The sequence below is a fragment of the Anguilla anguilla genome, chromosome 7, assembly GCF_013347855.1.
Source record: "Anguilla anguilla isolate fAngAng1 chromosome 7, fAngAng1.pri, whole genome shotgun sequence".
NCBI lineage: Eukaryota > Metazoa > Chordata > Actinopteri > Anguilliformes > Anguillidae > Anguilla > Anguilla anguilla.
Window position 1 is genome coordinate 54,616,064 of NC_049207.1, and position 17,994 is coordinate 54,634,057.

The following is a 17,994-nucleotide window of genomic DNA, read 5'->3' on the forward strand; positions in this document are numbered from 1 at the left end:
ACAGACGTTAAAATATAATAATAATAATAACAATAATAATAATAATAATAATAACAATAATACTTTGTACATGTAACTTTGATACTTGTTTTCCTGTTGGCAATGCAGCTGCAACATCATTCAAAACCTCTCCCACATTTAAAGAGGCTGGAAAAGAAATAGTCTGTCATCTGTTTGTGTGATTGATGCAGTGCAATGAATCTCCTACAACTGCATTTGATTCGGAAGCATACATCAGGCACTTTGAATCGGATGACAGAAATCGGGCCTGAGAATAGAGCCTGATGGGATTGAAATAAATATGCCCAACAATCCTGCGAAGCCGCGATACGATCGCGCGATTCCACACCGAAAGCAGTGCGACCACACGCCGTAATTCACACAATATTAGTTATGTCTTCCATAAGCCACAAGCAGAGGATGTAGTCTTAAAGGTCACAAAAACGAGAATGTCATCCTAAATAGACAAAAGCAGAGCCCAATGGGGGAGGTAGAGAGTTCAATACTGTACATCATTGTTTATTTCTCCTGTTAGGTTGACAAACAGTTCTTTCACTTTCTATATTCCTGAACCGAATATCATGTTGTAACCGTACTCCGTGGAACGGAAAGAAAAAGGCACTTGTGTGGATGAAATATGGAGAGGGGACACACTCGTGATATGAAGAGGGAGTGACTTTTCTGGGCTCCTGCAGTAGTGATGACAAAAGAGAGCTCTGTACCTCCCTGTCGTTCGTATTGCCTGGTTCTCCTTCATCTGCTCGTTGATCATGTGACCTTATGCAGCATTTTCTTTTTTTTTTACTTTTCCTTCTCACTCCTGTCGTTTTGAAAATGTCAGGACTCCATCAAGGAGTTAGGTATGTTTGTGTGAAATAAAGCAATGATAATTGCTTTATTTCACAGATAACTGATAACATTTTTTGATAACTGTTGTCAGTTATCTGAATACCGACCCTTGACTGGTATTTTATCATTTTAACCAAATCCATCACAACCAATCAATTTCCAGAATCCGATAAAAAATTTGTGGTTTGATTTGGAGAGCAGTCCACAGACAGGAGTTCCAGATCTCAGAATCTCTGTGGCATATAGGCATATCTCCCTAAACTGCCTAACAATCAGATATTGGAAAATTAGAAATCCATTATTAAAGATCAACACTTTAGTTCTCCAGAAGCTCCTTCATCTTACAGGAATCACAGGTGAATTCATCCAAATGGTGTCTCTCCACAAATGCAATTATTCTGCCGTTCTCACACAGGATTGGCAACATATTTGAACCTACACAAGAGGGCAACTTTCCCTAAGGCTGTTATTCTTGTACAGACCAAACTGGATCAATGTAGCACTGAACAAACACAAGCAGAATAGGAAATAAATGAGAACCAGCTATCTCCCAAACCATCAGAAAAAAAAAAAGTTTTGGTATTGGAGAATGCTTTTGGTTATTTGAGATTTCACAGTAGAATCTTAGATGGACTGGACTTGCTCCTCAAAAAGGTTTCAGTCATTTTGAATATGAAGTCTTTGTGAGCTTTATTCACGGAACACTGAATGTGTTAGTAGCAAGAGCTAGCTTTCTTAGTCCAGAATTCACTCAGCTGTGTGCAGATTGCAGAAATTAATGGCAACAGTGCTCTCCTAATGCAATCACGAAGGATGGTGAAAATGTTCCTATAGCAGGACCTAAGCAGGAGAAAGGCTAACGTTTTGTTCATTTAAAAGCAGAGGTGAAAATGGCAGAAGTGGTAAGATGGCGGTGTTCTGCTGAAATCGCACCCACTCATCTCTGAATTCATTTAAATAACTACAGGCTCTCGGAACACTGTGGAAATATGTCACCGTGGATCTGAACACTCAGGGTCTCTAAACTCAAAAGCTAGAGCAATACAAAAATAAAAATTAAAAAAACAAACCTGCTGGGCGTCTTGGTCTATGCGGAAGTGACTCAAATAAGTTTAATGAAGCCCCTGGTGGTTTTCTGTGTGTGTGTGCGTGTGCGTCAGATGAGAACAATGTTTAAAGGTTTCTCTACCGCAAGATGTTCTTGAATTAGCACTGTGGCACAGGGTCAATTATGTTTCCTCAAGCTATGGGGAAAAAAAAACAGAGCTATGTGTCTGGCAACTGTGTGCCTTGGTTCAATTTGGCTAATTTACAAGGGGTGACTTAGAGTGCTCCACCCCGGCACAGATAAACCTCCCTCTCAAGTCCCTGAAACCGGCACGTCTGGCATGAAATAAGGCTGGGAGTGCTATCCCTGTTGAATTTACACAGGGGAAGAACTGCACACACACCTCGGAGCAACTTCTGAGAGAACTCGAGAAGTGCGGTTTACCAGGCCGAGGGAGGCTAACGTCGGCCATTTTGTTAGCACTGTTGCGCATCGGTGTAAGAAATGCAGCGTTGATCCTGACAGATCGGGGTATGCATTACGCAGACCTTGAGACTCATTGTGCGTATTTTAATGCTTCACACAATGGTAACAGACAAATAGGTAAATGAGAGAATATCGGTTTTATGACAGGGGCCTCCTGTTCCTCCAAATGAATGACAACTCCTATCTTTTCACTGCGGAAGTTCATTTACTTTCATCACGTTTCCATTGTCTCATCACCATATGCGCTCGCTTGTCTTTCCTCAGTCAAATAAAACAAAAAATAAAAAATAAAAGACGATCCGTGACTGCAGAGCAGGCAAACATAAGCTGCGGTTCTCAGAGCACATCACAATTCCACTCAGACTGGAGTCTCCTCTTGAAATGCGCTGTGATTCCTTAAACACCAGAGGGTTTTATATTTCTCCAGGCTCTCTGTAAACCAACGTCTGCTTTTCCTTTCTCTTTCTCCCACGGACTTGCTGATGTGATAAAAAAAATAAATAAACAAATAAATCTGCAAAAACGGATGTTCCACGACTAACCCACAACCAACCAGCAACACTGCGCACATATCCAACATTTCAGAAATGTGAACATTGTATGTATACACGGATTGCCTCCCACATGTGGTGCAATCTCTGAACTTTGCTGTGCAGTCTCAGTCTTAGGGGTACAATAACGCGAAAGCAAAAATACAATCATCCAGGAAAATTCAATTATTTCTATGGTTATGACTCAGCAGGAGATGCATAAGCAGATTTACAGGGTCGCTAATTTTCTGTGCTCCCGTGTCCATGTAGGCCATGAGAGAATATTGTATTAGGGAAGAAAATGAGCATCAATACACCTGGATAAATTCCAAAGGTTATGGCTTTTCAGACATCGCTTAAATATAATTTCTCTCCAGCAGGCTGCTACGTTGTCACTCAACAAGGTAAATATGGTCTATAATAAGGTAACACTCATCTGTATGTGCTTAGGTATAAACTAGCAAGTCTATAAAACATAACATTCTGTTCTTTACTAATAAAGTAACAAAAAAAGATTATTTAACTGGGCTGAAGGCATGTATGCATAATATGATAAGGGGACACAGCTGTATATTCCCTTTTCCGTGGTGTTCAAAAAATATATATTTGCAGTCGGTTTGCCATGGATTTGGCAGGGGTAAGTGCAGTAACCAGCCTGGAGGGTCGATGTCCAATTGATTTCTGATTAGAAGGTTGGTCTTTTGTTTGAATGCCTTCAATTAGATTGTTTTCTGAATTGTATAACGAGGGAAGAGAGCAAAGGCAGAAGCCGTATGTTGTTCCAATGACCATGACGTGCACTTTTTGTACGTCGCCTTTTGATAAAAGCGTCTGCTAAATAAATGTGATGTGATGTAATGCGGCAGGAAGAGGGAGAACGGAGACTCACCCCCGAAACGATCAGCTCCCCCCCCAGGTTCTGCACCTCGGCCTTCACCTTGCTGCAGATGTTGAGCTGGTGGCAGTAGAGCGCGATCCTCTGCAGGTAGGCCAGCAGATCCTGCTTGCAGGCCGAATCAGGGCACTGGAAGGGAAAGAGCGTCTGGATTAAACAGAGCCGCAGCCAATCAGAAGCTCAGACACTAGTCTGACTCACAGGATATAGACTGTGGGTAATAAGTCCTGCCATTGGCCGACTATTTCAGTCGGAATTCTCCTCCCCTTCCGCTACCTGCGTGTTACCTTTTTTGCAAGGGCACCGTCGCTGCACCCTGGTTCTTAGCGCCGCCCAAGACGATTGTGTTTGGTTTAAAGAAATACAAACAAGCCAGAGAGTTTTTTTTCGCCTATACCGGAATGATAATGGGTTGAGCCAGACCTTTCTCCAACGCTGAAATGAAGTGTGGAGATAGGTCTGGCTATGCGAGACTACTCAAACATACACATACGGCTTTTCCTGGGACAAACAACCAATATTAAACATAATGCCGATGTTAGACACCCACCTTTGACATCTTGGAAAAAGCTATCTCAACCCCCTCCTAGACAAAGACCATACAGTTTCATTAATGAAAATAAACAAATCCACAAAAGGTGAAAAACTCAACGCAATCTTTGTTTTCCTCTCCCTTTCCAAAAGTAAAATGGGAAAAGAGTTTTATTCAAGTCAAATGAAGGGCTTTCACTTCCCACACAAACAAAAAGAGTACTTTTTCTGAACAACAATGACGTCAATTATTTCAGAAATGTAACTCCAATCTTTTGTTTTCCGCAGTTCAAACTCCAATCTGTTGTATCTGGACTGTGAATGAAATTATTTCCAAAGCTTCCCCGCAGTAGACTTCATGATAAATATTGTATCTATTTATATCAGTTCGCTTTATTTGAATTCTGAATCACTGCTGATAATAAGAAATGCAGCTATATCAAAACATTTTTTCTTCTACTCACATTCAAGTTCAGGTACAACATTATTATTTTTCTAATAGTGCCACAGTTGGCTTGACATCAGCAATTAATTAAGTTACATGCGTCACTACAATGACACAGATCACAAGCGGAATTAAAAAGATCATAAAATAGCTGCAATATTTTCACAAGTGAGGATTACTCTGGAAAGAGCCGAAGGAATAACAATATGAGAGATGATCCATTTGTACTGCTGACTGCAGAATCATTGACTTGGTTGCTAGGAAACCACCATAAACAACTCAGTCCACCTTCGCTTAACTAGCAGTTAGCCAGCTAGCCGCCAAACAAACGTAGAATATTAGCCAAGTATCTTTGCTAACCACAGCCAAGCATGCCATGAATACTTGAAAGAGATACCTCCCAGTTTGCAACCACAATGACAATATCAATTCCACAATAAATAAATAGATAAATAAATAACCTGTTTAGTATGCAGCCAGAATTAATCAGCTTTACGATAAATACAGTACAGCATCTAATAGTTAGTAACTTCCAAAACAGTAAGTAAAGCAGTGCACAGGAAAAGGCTTTTAAATTGCTCTGTAATGACTATATGGTAAAAAGTAATTATCTTGCAGCAACAACTCTCAAAGTTAATTAAAAGTGGAAAACTTTTCTCAAAACACCTCTGAGCCTCAACAGAATTTGCTTTAGTCATCCAGATTTGGTCAATCCTGTTAAGAGACACAGGTAGCAAAAAAAATAAATTTTATGTTGACATAACTCAATGGTGTGGGTGCCCTGCGATAAACTGGCAAATTGTCTAGGGTGTATTTCTGCCTCTCGCCCAGTGCATGCTGGGATAGGCTCCAGCACCTCCTGCAACCCTGACCAGGAATAAGTGAACATAAATAATGGATGGATGGACACTGACACCACTCCACAGCAGGCTACACCTCATTCTGAATCCGGACTACGAGCTTACTTTCTCACAGTGATACAAGACCGCGTTTTAAAATGGACGTGCATTTTACCTACTTCTCTGAACATTTCCCTGAGAACTGGGGTGGTGAACTGACATGGTCAACTGATCCCCTATACATACACACAGAAAACGAGTCCAATTTTGCAGAGTGACTTCATTCAGGTTGGAACTTTTGCGTCTTCGGCTCCAAGTTCTCGTGAGGTGATCCAGTTCCTCTCGCTTTAGGCCTAAAACAGGAATGGCCATGTCTGGGTAAATGTTTAAGGTACCAAATATACCAGCTGCATGCTGGGATGCCTGATCGAATGAACCATTCCACTGTATGATGCATGTCAACAAATAATGTTTTCGAACGTATGTACCTGGAAGTGACGCAATCAACAGACAAAATTAGTTTTAAACTTAGAAAGTTGTAGCATTTCTTCTCAGCCAGGTTTTTCTATAGGTCGATGACATGTTCTGTATGACAAAACTCAATTTTAACATTCAGGCTGTGGAGTGAGTGTGTGTGACCTTCGCAATGGCTATTTATGTCTGTCAGTTTACGGTAAAGACAACCCCCATAAAGTACTTACCACTCACTTGATCAGTTTAACACATATCAAATGATGCGTCTGCAACCTCACAGATTGTGCCCTTATTCTGGTAATCTGATGGATTGTGTCCTTTGGCATTTGAGCCTACCTCACCCCCGCCCGGCCCCGCCTGCCCCCCCCCCCCCCCCCCGCCTCCCCCCCCCCCCCCCCTCCCTCATCAACTTTTTGGCGCCTCTCTCTTTCAGCGAATCGCCTCGTCAAGGTTACCTCCGCAGTTTGAGTACGATCCAGAATCCACAGCTCATGAATACAGAAGCGCAATCACTGCTTCACATCCCAAAACATCTCTTTTTTACGCTACAGTGCCTTTCACACAGCTGTTACAGCAGGTAAAATACACCCCGGGCAACAACCTCACGGAATTGACAAATGCATGCGGATCGCAAAAAACAAAAACATAAAAAAAATAAAACTTTTATTCTTTAATTTCCACACCCAAAACAATTTGTTCCTCTGCCTCTGGCAGGCTGTTTTCATGCACACAGATTACATTCTCATTGCCTTTTATATCTACGGGTAATAGGCCATTTATTCAGCAGATTTCCTCCAGATGTAAATAAACAGTATGGACAATTGCCTGCTGAGGACGGACTTCGGCTGAGTTCTATCCCCCGGATTCCAACAAAATCAGACCCTACCATTCTGTTGGGACACGACACAGGAGGGAATAACCCCTAAACATATTTTATTTCCATCCCTTAAGTTTTACACACAATGCCTATCTCTGCTGTGCTATACCTTACACTTCGTAGCTTAAAGCAATGGGATCCAGATTTGTGATTCTAATCATTTATACGATATGCTGTTACATATACTGTGCATTCCCTGGTCTGAGAATGTTTTTTTATTTTATTATTTGGGTCTGGAACTGCTGCTGCTGTAACTCCACGGTGAATCCACGCATGATCGTTCTGCACGAGAGCATCTGCTAAATGATGAATGTAAAGCAATATAATATCCTCGTAGAAAAAAAAGGAAAAAATGTGGAAATTTTAACTTACTTCCTAATAGGAACAGTACAGGGTGGGGGTGGGGGGGGGCAATCTTATCCAAGATTTTTCTTTCTGCTTTAGCCCAGTACTACGACACCTAATTCAACTGATTAACTTCAATCAAGACATCGATAATTAGAATCAGGTGTCTTAGTGTCAGGCTAAAAGAAAAACCTGCACCCACACTGGCCCTTTCAGATAAGATTGGACACCCAGGTCAAGTATGTTCTCAAAGTACAGGGTGAACAGTCTGTACTGTGAAATAATGGAAAATACATTTCGTAAATTGCAAGTCTACTCACACTGTAATTCACTAGGCCTCCCCTTAAAAACAATACAATGAAAGGACCAAGCACTCCAGTGTTAACCTTAAAAGAACTAGTGACAAGGCGTTCTGTCCAGAGTACAGCTGTAGAATGTTAACATTTACGGCAGCCATTTTAAACTGAGTGGCATTTGGCTGACTGGTCAACATAGCGAAGGTCTTTGGCCTGAGGGACACTGTGTTCTCCCTGTGTGCCTTACCCTCACGGGGTACGCATACATGATCTGTGTGAAAACAAGAAAACTTAAAAAAAAAAAAAAAACATAACTCCCAAAGTATGTAGAAGCCGACACAGTAGATGGGCTTCATGGATGTGGGCAAGCAATTAAAGAGATATTGCGGTAAGGACGCCTGTCTTCACTTCACAGAATCTACACTCGTTTGCCTTAGCAGTGAGAGAGCACACAGAAGAAATTCACTGTACAGAAATATGCACAGAGTTTTTATCTGTACAGTCAGACGGTCAACAGTCATCACGGACAATTCACACAACAGCCAGAGCTCTGTCATACAGACTAACACACGTACACGTAAGACACATACAAAGATCCGTGTCTCCGCCTGACGGCGCATTTGAGAGTGCTCCAGCAAAATGCAATAGCCTTGTTAGAGTTAAAACGCAGTTCCGCTGAACTACAGAGCAGAGAAAAGATAACCGGAGTCATTCAGGACGCTTCCACAGAGTGGAGCGTCTCTGAAAACACGAATCCTGTCTGAAAAAGAAACACAGACGCACTCCAACCTTGTTACCTGACAAAAGAAACCACCTAGGCCACGGCGAATTAGAGAGAAATTCAAAAGCTTGAAGCACTTTGAGCACGGCAGTCAAGCTACTGCTGCTGAGCTTTTTGACAGCCCAAACATTTTCCCAGGCTCACTGACTTCCTGTTTAGAAACCGCAATGAGGAAATATGCGGCTGCGTATTAAATTCTTTCACGGGTGCCACTGTGGACGCTTTTGAGAATGTACCCGAGGGGTCTTGGGTCACTTCCACACTTTCGGGGCGAATGGGATTCACAGCATTAAATAAGCATTAGTAAAATAATGAGGCTACTCCTTATTGTCATTATATTACAGTATCTGGAACACTGCTGGTGTTGTTCCATCTAAGAAATAGGATTGCTGAAAATTAATATCTCCACCCACGACACCAGCACCCCCCCCCCCCACCCCGCCCAACTCCCACATCTGAGATACATTTTCTGAGTGTTGCATCAATCGATCGGATATTGAAAATTGTCCGTCAGCACGTTCTGAAACTACTCCGCTAAGTATTATTGTGCCCCCCCCCCACCCCCTACCCCCGCAGAAGGCCCCCCTCATTGCATTAAAGGCAAACTCGCATGGACGATCCCGCCATCTGGGGGACGACGTCTGCAGCTAGATGGCGCCGTACCTGATCGGCGACGGCGCGTGCGAGCTTGTCCATTCTGGACCCCGCCTCAGCGATCTTCTTGGCTGCATTAATCACATCTGAGGAGTTCTTCAGGGGCCCTTTACCTCTGCGAAGCGCGGGAAAACAAATTAGCCTCCACAGTTTCTTTCTCCGTATTTTTTTTTTTTTTTTTTGCGCTGGAGCACAATGACCCAGTTTATTAATAATGAAAAGTTTGCGCGGTGAACTTTACTCAAGAGCGGCACAGAATTGTTCGGTGTTTTCCTAGGCTAGAACAGTTGGTGTGGGTGAGAGGGACCAAAAAAGTTTAATCTTTGCTGTTTATAGTACACCTGACTGTCTTTTTAATAATGTTTTGACAAAGGAATATTGCTGTAGGATTATACTGTAGTTAATTCCCTTATTGTAGAAACAATAATGATGTGATATAGTTTTATGTAATAATACAAAATTAATGGACAATGAAACTATTAATCAAACTGCAGTGCACTTGAAAGCCAATGGGATTTGAAGGCTTGAGAGGAAAACATTTTTAAAAAATACAATTTTGAAACATATTTTTAATAGGACCACAAGACCTTAAAATTAAATGTTAATTTGGCGGTTGGTTTGTAGAGTTCAGAAGGACAGTGTGAGGGCTAATACTATCTGGGCAAGCTCTGCTTGATGCTCCATTCAAGGACTAGATGACTAGAACTTTCTTCCAGGAAACTCTCAAACTGAAAAAAAAAACGCATTTAACAATGACATCAGGAAGAATGGCCTTTTCAGAAATCCCACAGTAGCTGGAGGGATCGTTTAGTTCTGCCTTTTTTCACCCCCTCAGGGAGTCAGGCTCGGAGCTCGCCCGCCTGCCATGCCGTACAGGACCTACCTGGTGAAGTCAGTCATCTCCATCATGATCATGCACATCTGCTTGGACAGCACGATGATGTCATTGCCACTGTCGTCCCACTTGGCCACCTCGGCGTCCAGCTTGCACTTCTCCTGCCGGAAGCTCTCCACCTGCTCGGCGATCTTCGCCTTCTCCTCCTGGGGCAGCTGCGCCATGATGGCCTAGGGGCAGGGGTGGGGGCAATTGGGGTAATTGGGGGGGCAATAAGAAAATCATTAGATGGGCTATGTAATGTAATGTTACATGCTATGTAAAGAAAAGACAAAAAAAAAAAACAATTTGTGTAAGTCGCTCTGGATAAGAGTGTCTGCTAAACGCCTGTAATGTAAAATGTAAAGGGTTGTGCCACTGCTGAGCTGGGTAAAAAAAGGGCGGGAGATCATTGAAATCACTATTTCCAACTGTCGAGTGACACATGAAATACAGTAGAAGGAAAGGTTGCAGTGGCTTTCCTGTTTAGTGTTCCCACTCGATGTACAAGGCACAACAGCCACCTGTTGCAATTTTATTAGCAGTACCAGCCGAGCCGTGTCGCGAAGTCGGTCAGGTCCGCCGTCTTCGGTGAAATCCGACCGCCTCACGTGATAAACGCTCCGGCGCGTTTTTGGGTTTACTCCTCAGATCCCCCCCGCTCGTTCCCCCCCGCTTGTTCCCCCTCACTCATCCCGGTTCCGTTCTCACGAGCGTTAAAGCACGCAGCACAGCACGCCGGGCGCCACGGCAACAAAAAGGACGGAACATCTGAGGCTGATCCGATGGAGCGTGACGACAGACGCGGGGCACAGGCGCGCGCGTGAGACCCACCGCTGAGCTCATTGGCTGAAGATTGAGCTGTAACTCGCACATTTGGGAGGATATTACCCAGGGAGCGCCGCTCACGCAGCTGGCAGCTCCTCATCAGCAGCACTGGCAGCGATGCCAGCTGCCTCATGGAGCTGTTTCAACTGTGAAATTTAAACTGTCAGTGGGAGGTCTGTCTGTCTGTCTGTCTGTCTGTCTGTCTGCCTGCCTGTCTACCTGTCTATCTGTCTGTCTGCCTGTCTGTCTGTCTGCCTGCCTGTCTGTCTGTCTGTCTGCCAGTCTGCCTGTCTGTCTGCCTATCTGTCTACCTGTTTGTCTGTCTATCTGTCTGTCTACCCATCTGTCTGTCTGCCAGTCTGTCTGTCTGCCTGCCTGTCTGTTCGCCTGCCTGCCTGTGTATCTGTCAGCCTGTCTCTCTGTCTGTCTGTCAGCCTGTCTGTCTGCCTGCCTGCCTGCATGTCTGTCTACCTGACTGTCTGCCAGTCTGCCTGCCTGCCTGCCTGCCTGTCAGTCTATTTGTCTGTCTGTCTGCCTGTCTGCCTGCCTGCCTGCCTGTCAGTCTATTTGTCTGTCTGTCTGCCTGTCTGCCTGCCTGCCTGCCTGTCTGCACTTTTATACTCCTGCCTGGTCATGAAAGCTGTAACAGTTAATGTTCCACACGCAGGGTTAAACCACTACTGTCTTTTAAAGTACATGCTTTGATTGCAGAATAATGCAATTACCCTAGAAATTAATATTACACTCAAAATCAGAGCTACCAAACAATCAAAATAATTAATCAGGGACATGATTAATTATTCATTTAAACACCATGCATTATCAATGGGAGACTGCAAAAGCAAGCAATGAGAAATCCCTCCAGCAGCACTGTAACCAAACGGGTAATTCCTGGTAATTTTGGTTACCTTGACCGTGTCCCTATGGTACACAGTAAATAATTACATTAATTAGTTTATAATAGCACTGTAGACATCTAATATTCTTGAGAGAAAATTACAGATATATTTTGCTTTTCAAAGGTGGATGAAATATTGAGAGGGAAATATTAGGTAAAATACCATATTCTTTCCCACAGTTTTTATACAGACTGATACTGAGCTAGTTGCTTATGAGATGAAGAGGAAAACCAACAGTTGAGGAGAGGGAAAAAAAAACTGGCAATTTGAGCTGATTGGCATGTCAGCAGGGCAGGGTTCGAGATGAGGTTTTTCAGAATTCTCTTATCCCCAAATCCCCTCACCATTTACTGATAAAAAGAGCGTGCCTTTGGAGCTCAATCCTTCCCATACAACACCTGCCAATACACTGGCTGGCTGTGCCACGTGTGAGCAGATTAAGCTTTTCTCTGGTTTCCTTTTTTTGCAAAGAAAGCACCTCGAAACGGATTTAATTTGTTTCATTTGAAAAGAAAAAAGAAGAAGAAGGAGAAGAAGGAAAAGGAGACCTGTCCTGGGACCGAAAGTTCAATTTTACGGTTGACTTACCGCCATGTTTATCCCGTAATTTCGTTAAGCACGTGATCCGAATGTGCAAAGCGTGTGACCGCGCGGTGTCTTTTGCGTGTTTGCATTCACACAAGATCGGCATACTGTTTGTAAAGTTTTTTTTTGTGAAGCACTGTAAGCTGGTGAAACTGGTCTGCAGAGCAAAGTGACACGCTGCTGCTGCTACTGCTGCTGCTGCTGCTGCTGCTGCTGCTGCTGCTGCTACTGCTGATGCTGCTGCTGCTGCTGCTGCTGCTGCTGCTGCTGCTGCTGCTGCTGCTGGTGCTACTGCTGCTGCTGCTGCTGCTGCTGCTGCTGCTGCTGGTTCTGCTGCTGCTGCTGCTGCTACTGCTGCTGCTGCTGCTACTGCTGCTACTGCTGCTGCTACTGCTGCTGCTGCTGCTGCTGCTACTGCTACTGCTGCTGCTGCTGCTGCTGCTACTGCTGCTGCTGCTGCTACTGCTGTTGCCGCTGCTGGTGCTGCTGCCGCTGGAACAGAATTATTCACAGACCTGTGCAGATGCTTTTAATGAGGTGGGGGCCACAGGAGAGCATATAAATAGAACGCTGAATGGTTGACCCCCGGGCCCCCCCTCCGTGCCTTCAGTTAAGAGACGACATAATGAAGCCCATCCAGGGGCCCGTTTGAGTCTGACACGCCGACCCCACGAGATGCTTCACATATCGACCTGGGGTCACGCCTGAAATGTGGAGATTTCTTTTTTTTCTCCGTCTTTCTCCGCCTAAAAACACACACATTCGTGTGAGCAGGATCCGGGGTGCTCCATGTCCAGGGTGTCAGGATTATCACACACACACACACACACACACACACACACACACCTGCTGCAGCCGCCGCAAGCGGCCATTTTGCGAGCGACATTAATTTCAATCTAAATTCAGCCGGCGTCACAATTTAAACAGATGGCAGGAGATTTATCAACACGCTGCTTTGTGAAGATCTGTTCAAAGAGTCTAGCGAGCCAGAAACTATGCGCACAATCATTTCTGTGTGCTTTTTTTTTTTTGTAGGAATATGACTGTGAACTGTGACAGGAGTAGGCATACATGCTCACTGCCCACAGCGCCTTTCAAGTTTGGAATGTACCCATAGAGACAATGCTGCGAGACTGTTATGGGTGGCAGTGTAGTATAATGGGTAAGGAGTTTGTCTTGTAACCTAAAGTCCGCAGGTTCAATTCCCAGGTAGGACACTGCCGTTCTGTCTCCACATTTTTCTTTAAAATGTCTTTTAGTCGATCCTTGAAACCAGTATATATTTTTTTTCACCCCTTCAACTCATCACCTTCCCCTCTGAAATGTCTTCATTTCCAAAGCACATCGCAGCTCAGAAAACAAACCACACTGGCTACAGTACCTGTACATTTAAATGCACTGTTCATTCGTGCCTTATTGTGACTCTTCCGGAAGCTTCCATCTAAATTACTCAGCGGGGGGAAGGTAAAGGGGGGCGTACTGTACCATTTCCAGCATACAGTATTTATACGTACAGGTTTTTGCGATGAGCAGCGTGAATACTGCTGCTCTGCCAAATGTTCCTTAAATGAATAAATCCGGAATTCTCTGCGGATTGCGTAATAATGATCACTACACCACGCAACCGAGAAGCGGAATCACAGAGCGATGATGGGATCATGATTCGACCCCGTTTATTCCGATCTGGATTCCTGAGAAGGCAAAGGCATCTGTCGGTCATTCTACGTAATGCCGATCTGTCAAATCTAATTCCGTTTTATACCCACCGCTTACGGAACACTTCATGCGTCATTACACAATATTGTGTAGTATACGCCAGCACGGTTCCGGTATAAAATGAATGAGGCGCTTGCAGATGCGTTATTATTTTACTCCTATAAATGGCGTGCAAAAACGCTGACCAAGGAACTTCTCATTTTTTCTGTCGTGAGATATTAACACATATGCATAACAAAGAACAATAGTTCTTTTTTAATGCTCCACTAAGCCCATTCACTGAGATTCCTCGACAGCCTGGGGTCCCACAAGTGTCTCAAGCCTGTAGGCACTGGCAGGACGCTTTTAAACGCTACCCAAGGCTTCATTCATGATCCAGGGTCTTTCGAAAAACAGTACTTTTCACCAGGCTCAAATTCAGCTGATTACCGAGCATTGCATTCAATGTCAGCGGCTATTTCAGAGATGAACAAGGACCGCAATTCAATGACCAAGAGATTAAAACATGCAATCAAACAGTTCAAAGCATCAGAACAGATCAACAGGCCATTTTCATGTGCTCAATATTCAAAGTCTGTAAGGACCTTAGAAGCAATGTTTTACAGTGCAGCAAGTGCTAAAAATAATCATTAATATTTAACTAATGCTCTTTGTAAATTATAGCTTTTGATCACAATGTCAAGATAATTACATATTAACACCACAATTTATTATTGTCCCGCATTAGCAATTCAAATAAGAAATGAATAAATTACAAAAGAGCTTACTACATTTTTTCAAGATAATGAGATCACTAGAGATATTTGGCTGAAAATAATATGTTTGAGTAACCTTCAGATGTATGAGTGTAAATTTCAAATGACACAATTTGCAAGCGAATACATTTGTATTTATATGCTAAAATGATTCATATGAAACTTCATATTTGGTAATTTCATCATTAGATAAAGTTAATTAGTTTGCCGGTGTCATTACACATTTTAGGCAGTAAAATATTTTGCCTTAGATGTTGTTTAATTATACCAATAAATATTACTCATCAAGGGATAGGACTGAGGTAATATTTACTTAGAGAGATAGAGAGGGAGAGGGAGAGGGCAAGAGAGAGGGAGAGAGAGAAAAGAGAAAGAGAGAGGGAGAGGGAGTGAGAGAGAGAGAGATAGAAAGAGAGTGAGAGAGAAGGAAAGAGACAGACAGAGATAGAGAAACTGAGAGAGAGAGGGGGGAGAGAGAGAGACGGAAAGGAACAGAGAGAGAGAGAGACAGAGAGAGAGAGAGGGAAAGAGTGAGATTGAGAGGGAAAGAGTCAGAGCGAGAGAGATCTATTATGTCTACCTCCCATGAACAGGACAGGCAGTAAGCCCTGGCAGCTCACATGAACAGGACAGGCAGTAAGCCCTGGCAGCTCACATGAACAGGACAGGCAGTAAGCCCTGGCAGCTCACATGAACAGGACAGGCAGTAAGCCATGGTGGACGGCGAGCCTTTAAATTTGGGAGGGGCTCACCCGGGCGCTCTGTCCCGCGATGAGCTGGTCATCCTCGGTCTGGACGCTCGTTCGGCTGCGGGCGTCGTAATCCTCCTGCTCGAAGTCCGAGTCGTCCTCCAGCTCCTCCGGGGTCTGCGGGAGGGAAGCAGGCCGAGGACGCAGGAGATAATCAATAACGCATCAGGCAGGCGGGCGGCTCTTTGATAGCCCGACCGCCGGGCGGAATGGCAGGCTCAAAAGAGAAGGAGACGGCTTTGGTGTTGACAGGGCGGCGGGTTTTCAGCTGCTGTCTGCTACCTGATCTGAGGCCGACCTTTGTCAGGAGGACGCTGCGGACGCCTCCGGCTGGCTCACGCAGTAAAGACGCTCGTTACAAAGCAAAAAAAAAAAAAATCTGTGTGAGCCCCGGGTGTTCGTGTACTGGTCACTGAGGCCAGAGGTGTGGACTGGCATGGCAATGATCGGCTCAGCTTCGCTGGGGAACGATAGCGGTGTGAGCCGGCTAGTTCTGTGGGCCTCATCGCTCTCCAGCGGCCACTAGTGGTCACTTGGCCAAAGACAAATGCTGAATTGACTGAATTCAGGCGACAGGCAGTACATACAGCACTCAAATTAAACTGTCAAAATAAGACTGAAGATGTGAAACTGGACCGACAGCCAGCAGGGGAGACGTACCCTTATCATCAGGACGGCTTTCCTAATGTCCCGAACGCCGTCGTACACCAGGCGGGACGCGTCTATGAACTCGTTCTCTTCGAAGGCCTGCGGCGGGCTTGTGCTCAAAGCTTCGATCGCGACCTCCACTTGCTCGGCAAACCGGGGCATGACTAGATACAGAGCAACAGCCAAAATTAGAGAACACAAACATCGCTCTTTTTAAGTGCCATACATTCAGACACTGTCTTCTGTTTGTCAGTTAATAGTTTCACCAAGTTCTCTGCTACAGAGCAGAAAACAACAATGGCTGTGAGAAATGAAAGTCGCTCTGACAAATAAACAACACTCACACTCCACACACACAGTCAAACATGCTATTAGACTGCAATAGCTGCGTAGTACAACAGAATCCCATGATCTCCCAAAAAAAGTTAATAATTTCAAAGTTAAAATGACTTTGGATAGACAATTACACAAATATAATTTAAAAAAAATAATAATAATAGGACGCGGCTTTATAAAACTTATTATTAAAAAAATAAAGGAACAGAAAAAAGGATTAGCCTTTAATTGCCAATTCGGAGTTTGTTCAGGTTGTTCCCAAATGCAATTACATCTGAAGTATGTATTTTTATCTCAGTGTTACAAATTTTAGTTGCTCAGAAAATTTAATTTAATTCATATTAAATTAATCCATGATACGAATATCAGTCTCCACCAGAAAGCCTTTAAATGCTGTATCCTGTGACACTGTACTTAAAATAATCATCAGCCTGTCCTCTTAGAATTAATTAAAGGGATGGCATCGTTGGAGCGGTTCTGTTCCAGAGTGAGACATCAGATCCAGAAGCCTGGTCCCAGAGAGACTGCAGAGGCCCCGGGCAGCACACAGCACTGCTGAATACAGGGCAGGAGAGCACTGCATTTACATTTCTGTGTGAGAGTCCTTCACTCCCAGGCTTGTACACTGCAAAGCCAAATGCCAAATTTCAGACAAAAAGAAAAAAAAGGAAAGAAAAAGACTGACAGTGTCATAAGAAACAAAGGAGCAGCATACATATCTTGCAAACCAAATAAAAAAAATATTCAGAACAGAAATGTCAGAGATTGACAGCACAAATAAACTTCTGGGAGTGTGGGTAGAACTCCAGAAGGGGTTTTGAAGAGTAGACTTTTTTTTTTTTTTTTTGGAATACTTTTTCAAACATTCTAAGTCATTGTTCTAGAAGTCTGTTGCTGTCAGTTACCGGCAGCGACTGTGACATCAGCATTAGAATGTTCAGCTAAGAAGATTCTTACACCTTAAAGGGTTAATGAGATTGCATATACTAAAGAACATACATTATCACTTTTTAGTATGCTCTGGAGATACACTGAAATTCTGAAAAATCTGCCCGCTGAAGTGCCGTTTCAAGTTTTATTTTTGAATATGAAAGGAAGCTAAATGCATTACTGGTCTTAAGTGACGTGCAGTCACTCAACTTTTGCGTTATGAATTGAGAGTAAAATTATGGCTAACATAAAAGGTATTAAAAGTCATTTTTCTTTTTCTTTTTTTGCGCATTTTAATCCAGAAATGTAAAATAGGCATTTGGGAATTCAGGGGTTTTTAAATAGAAGCATTCAAATTTTCTCCGAACTGGTAATGAGCAAGGTTGCTGATGGTGAGGCGCAATTTCAATCATCGCAGCTGAGAAACGATGAAGGAAATGGAACGTGACTGAGCCGGAATAGACTTTTACCTTTCGCAGCCAAGCTATAAATCTTGTACTCGGGCAGAAGAATGCATATTTAAACCAGTGCGGGGGGGAAAAAAGCTTAGTCTGAGGTTTTGATCGCTGAAATTAAGACACAGAGAATGCACACACAGTTCACTCGCTTAATCCCGAAAAGTAA

General features: G+C 43.6%; 1 protein-coding gene across 5 annotated transcripts in view; it reads right to left on the reverse strand.

Moving 5' to 3' along the window:
• LOC118232073 (catenin alpha-2) overlaps positions 1–17,994 on the reverse strand; it is a 317,807-nt gene that overhangs the window by 3,325 nt on the left and 296,488 nt on the right. For 4 of the 5 annotated variants that reach the window (XM_035426637.1, XM_035426638.1, XM_035426640.1 and 1 more), the window contains 5 exons: positions 16,117–16,268; positions 15,460–15,573; positions 9,934–10,115; positions 9,060–9,165; positions 3,803–3,937 (listed from right to left, as the gene is read on the reverse strand). In XM_035426637.1, the coding sequence (XP_035282528.1) occupies positions 3,803–3,937; positions 9,060–9,165; positions 9,934–10,115; positions 15,460–15,573; positions 16,117–16,268 (689 nt within the window). Of the gene's footprint in view, positions 1–3,802; positions 3,938–9,059; positions 9,166–9,933; positions 10,116–15,458; positions 15,574–16,116; positions 16,269–17,994 lie in introns of those variants that run through there. The other variant, XM_035426639.1, reaches the window with a different exon arrangement.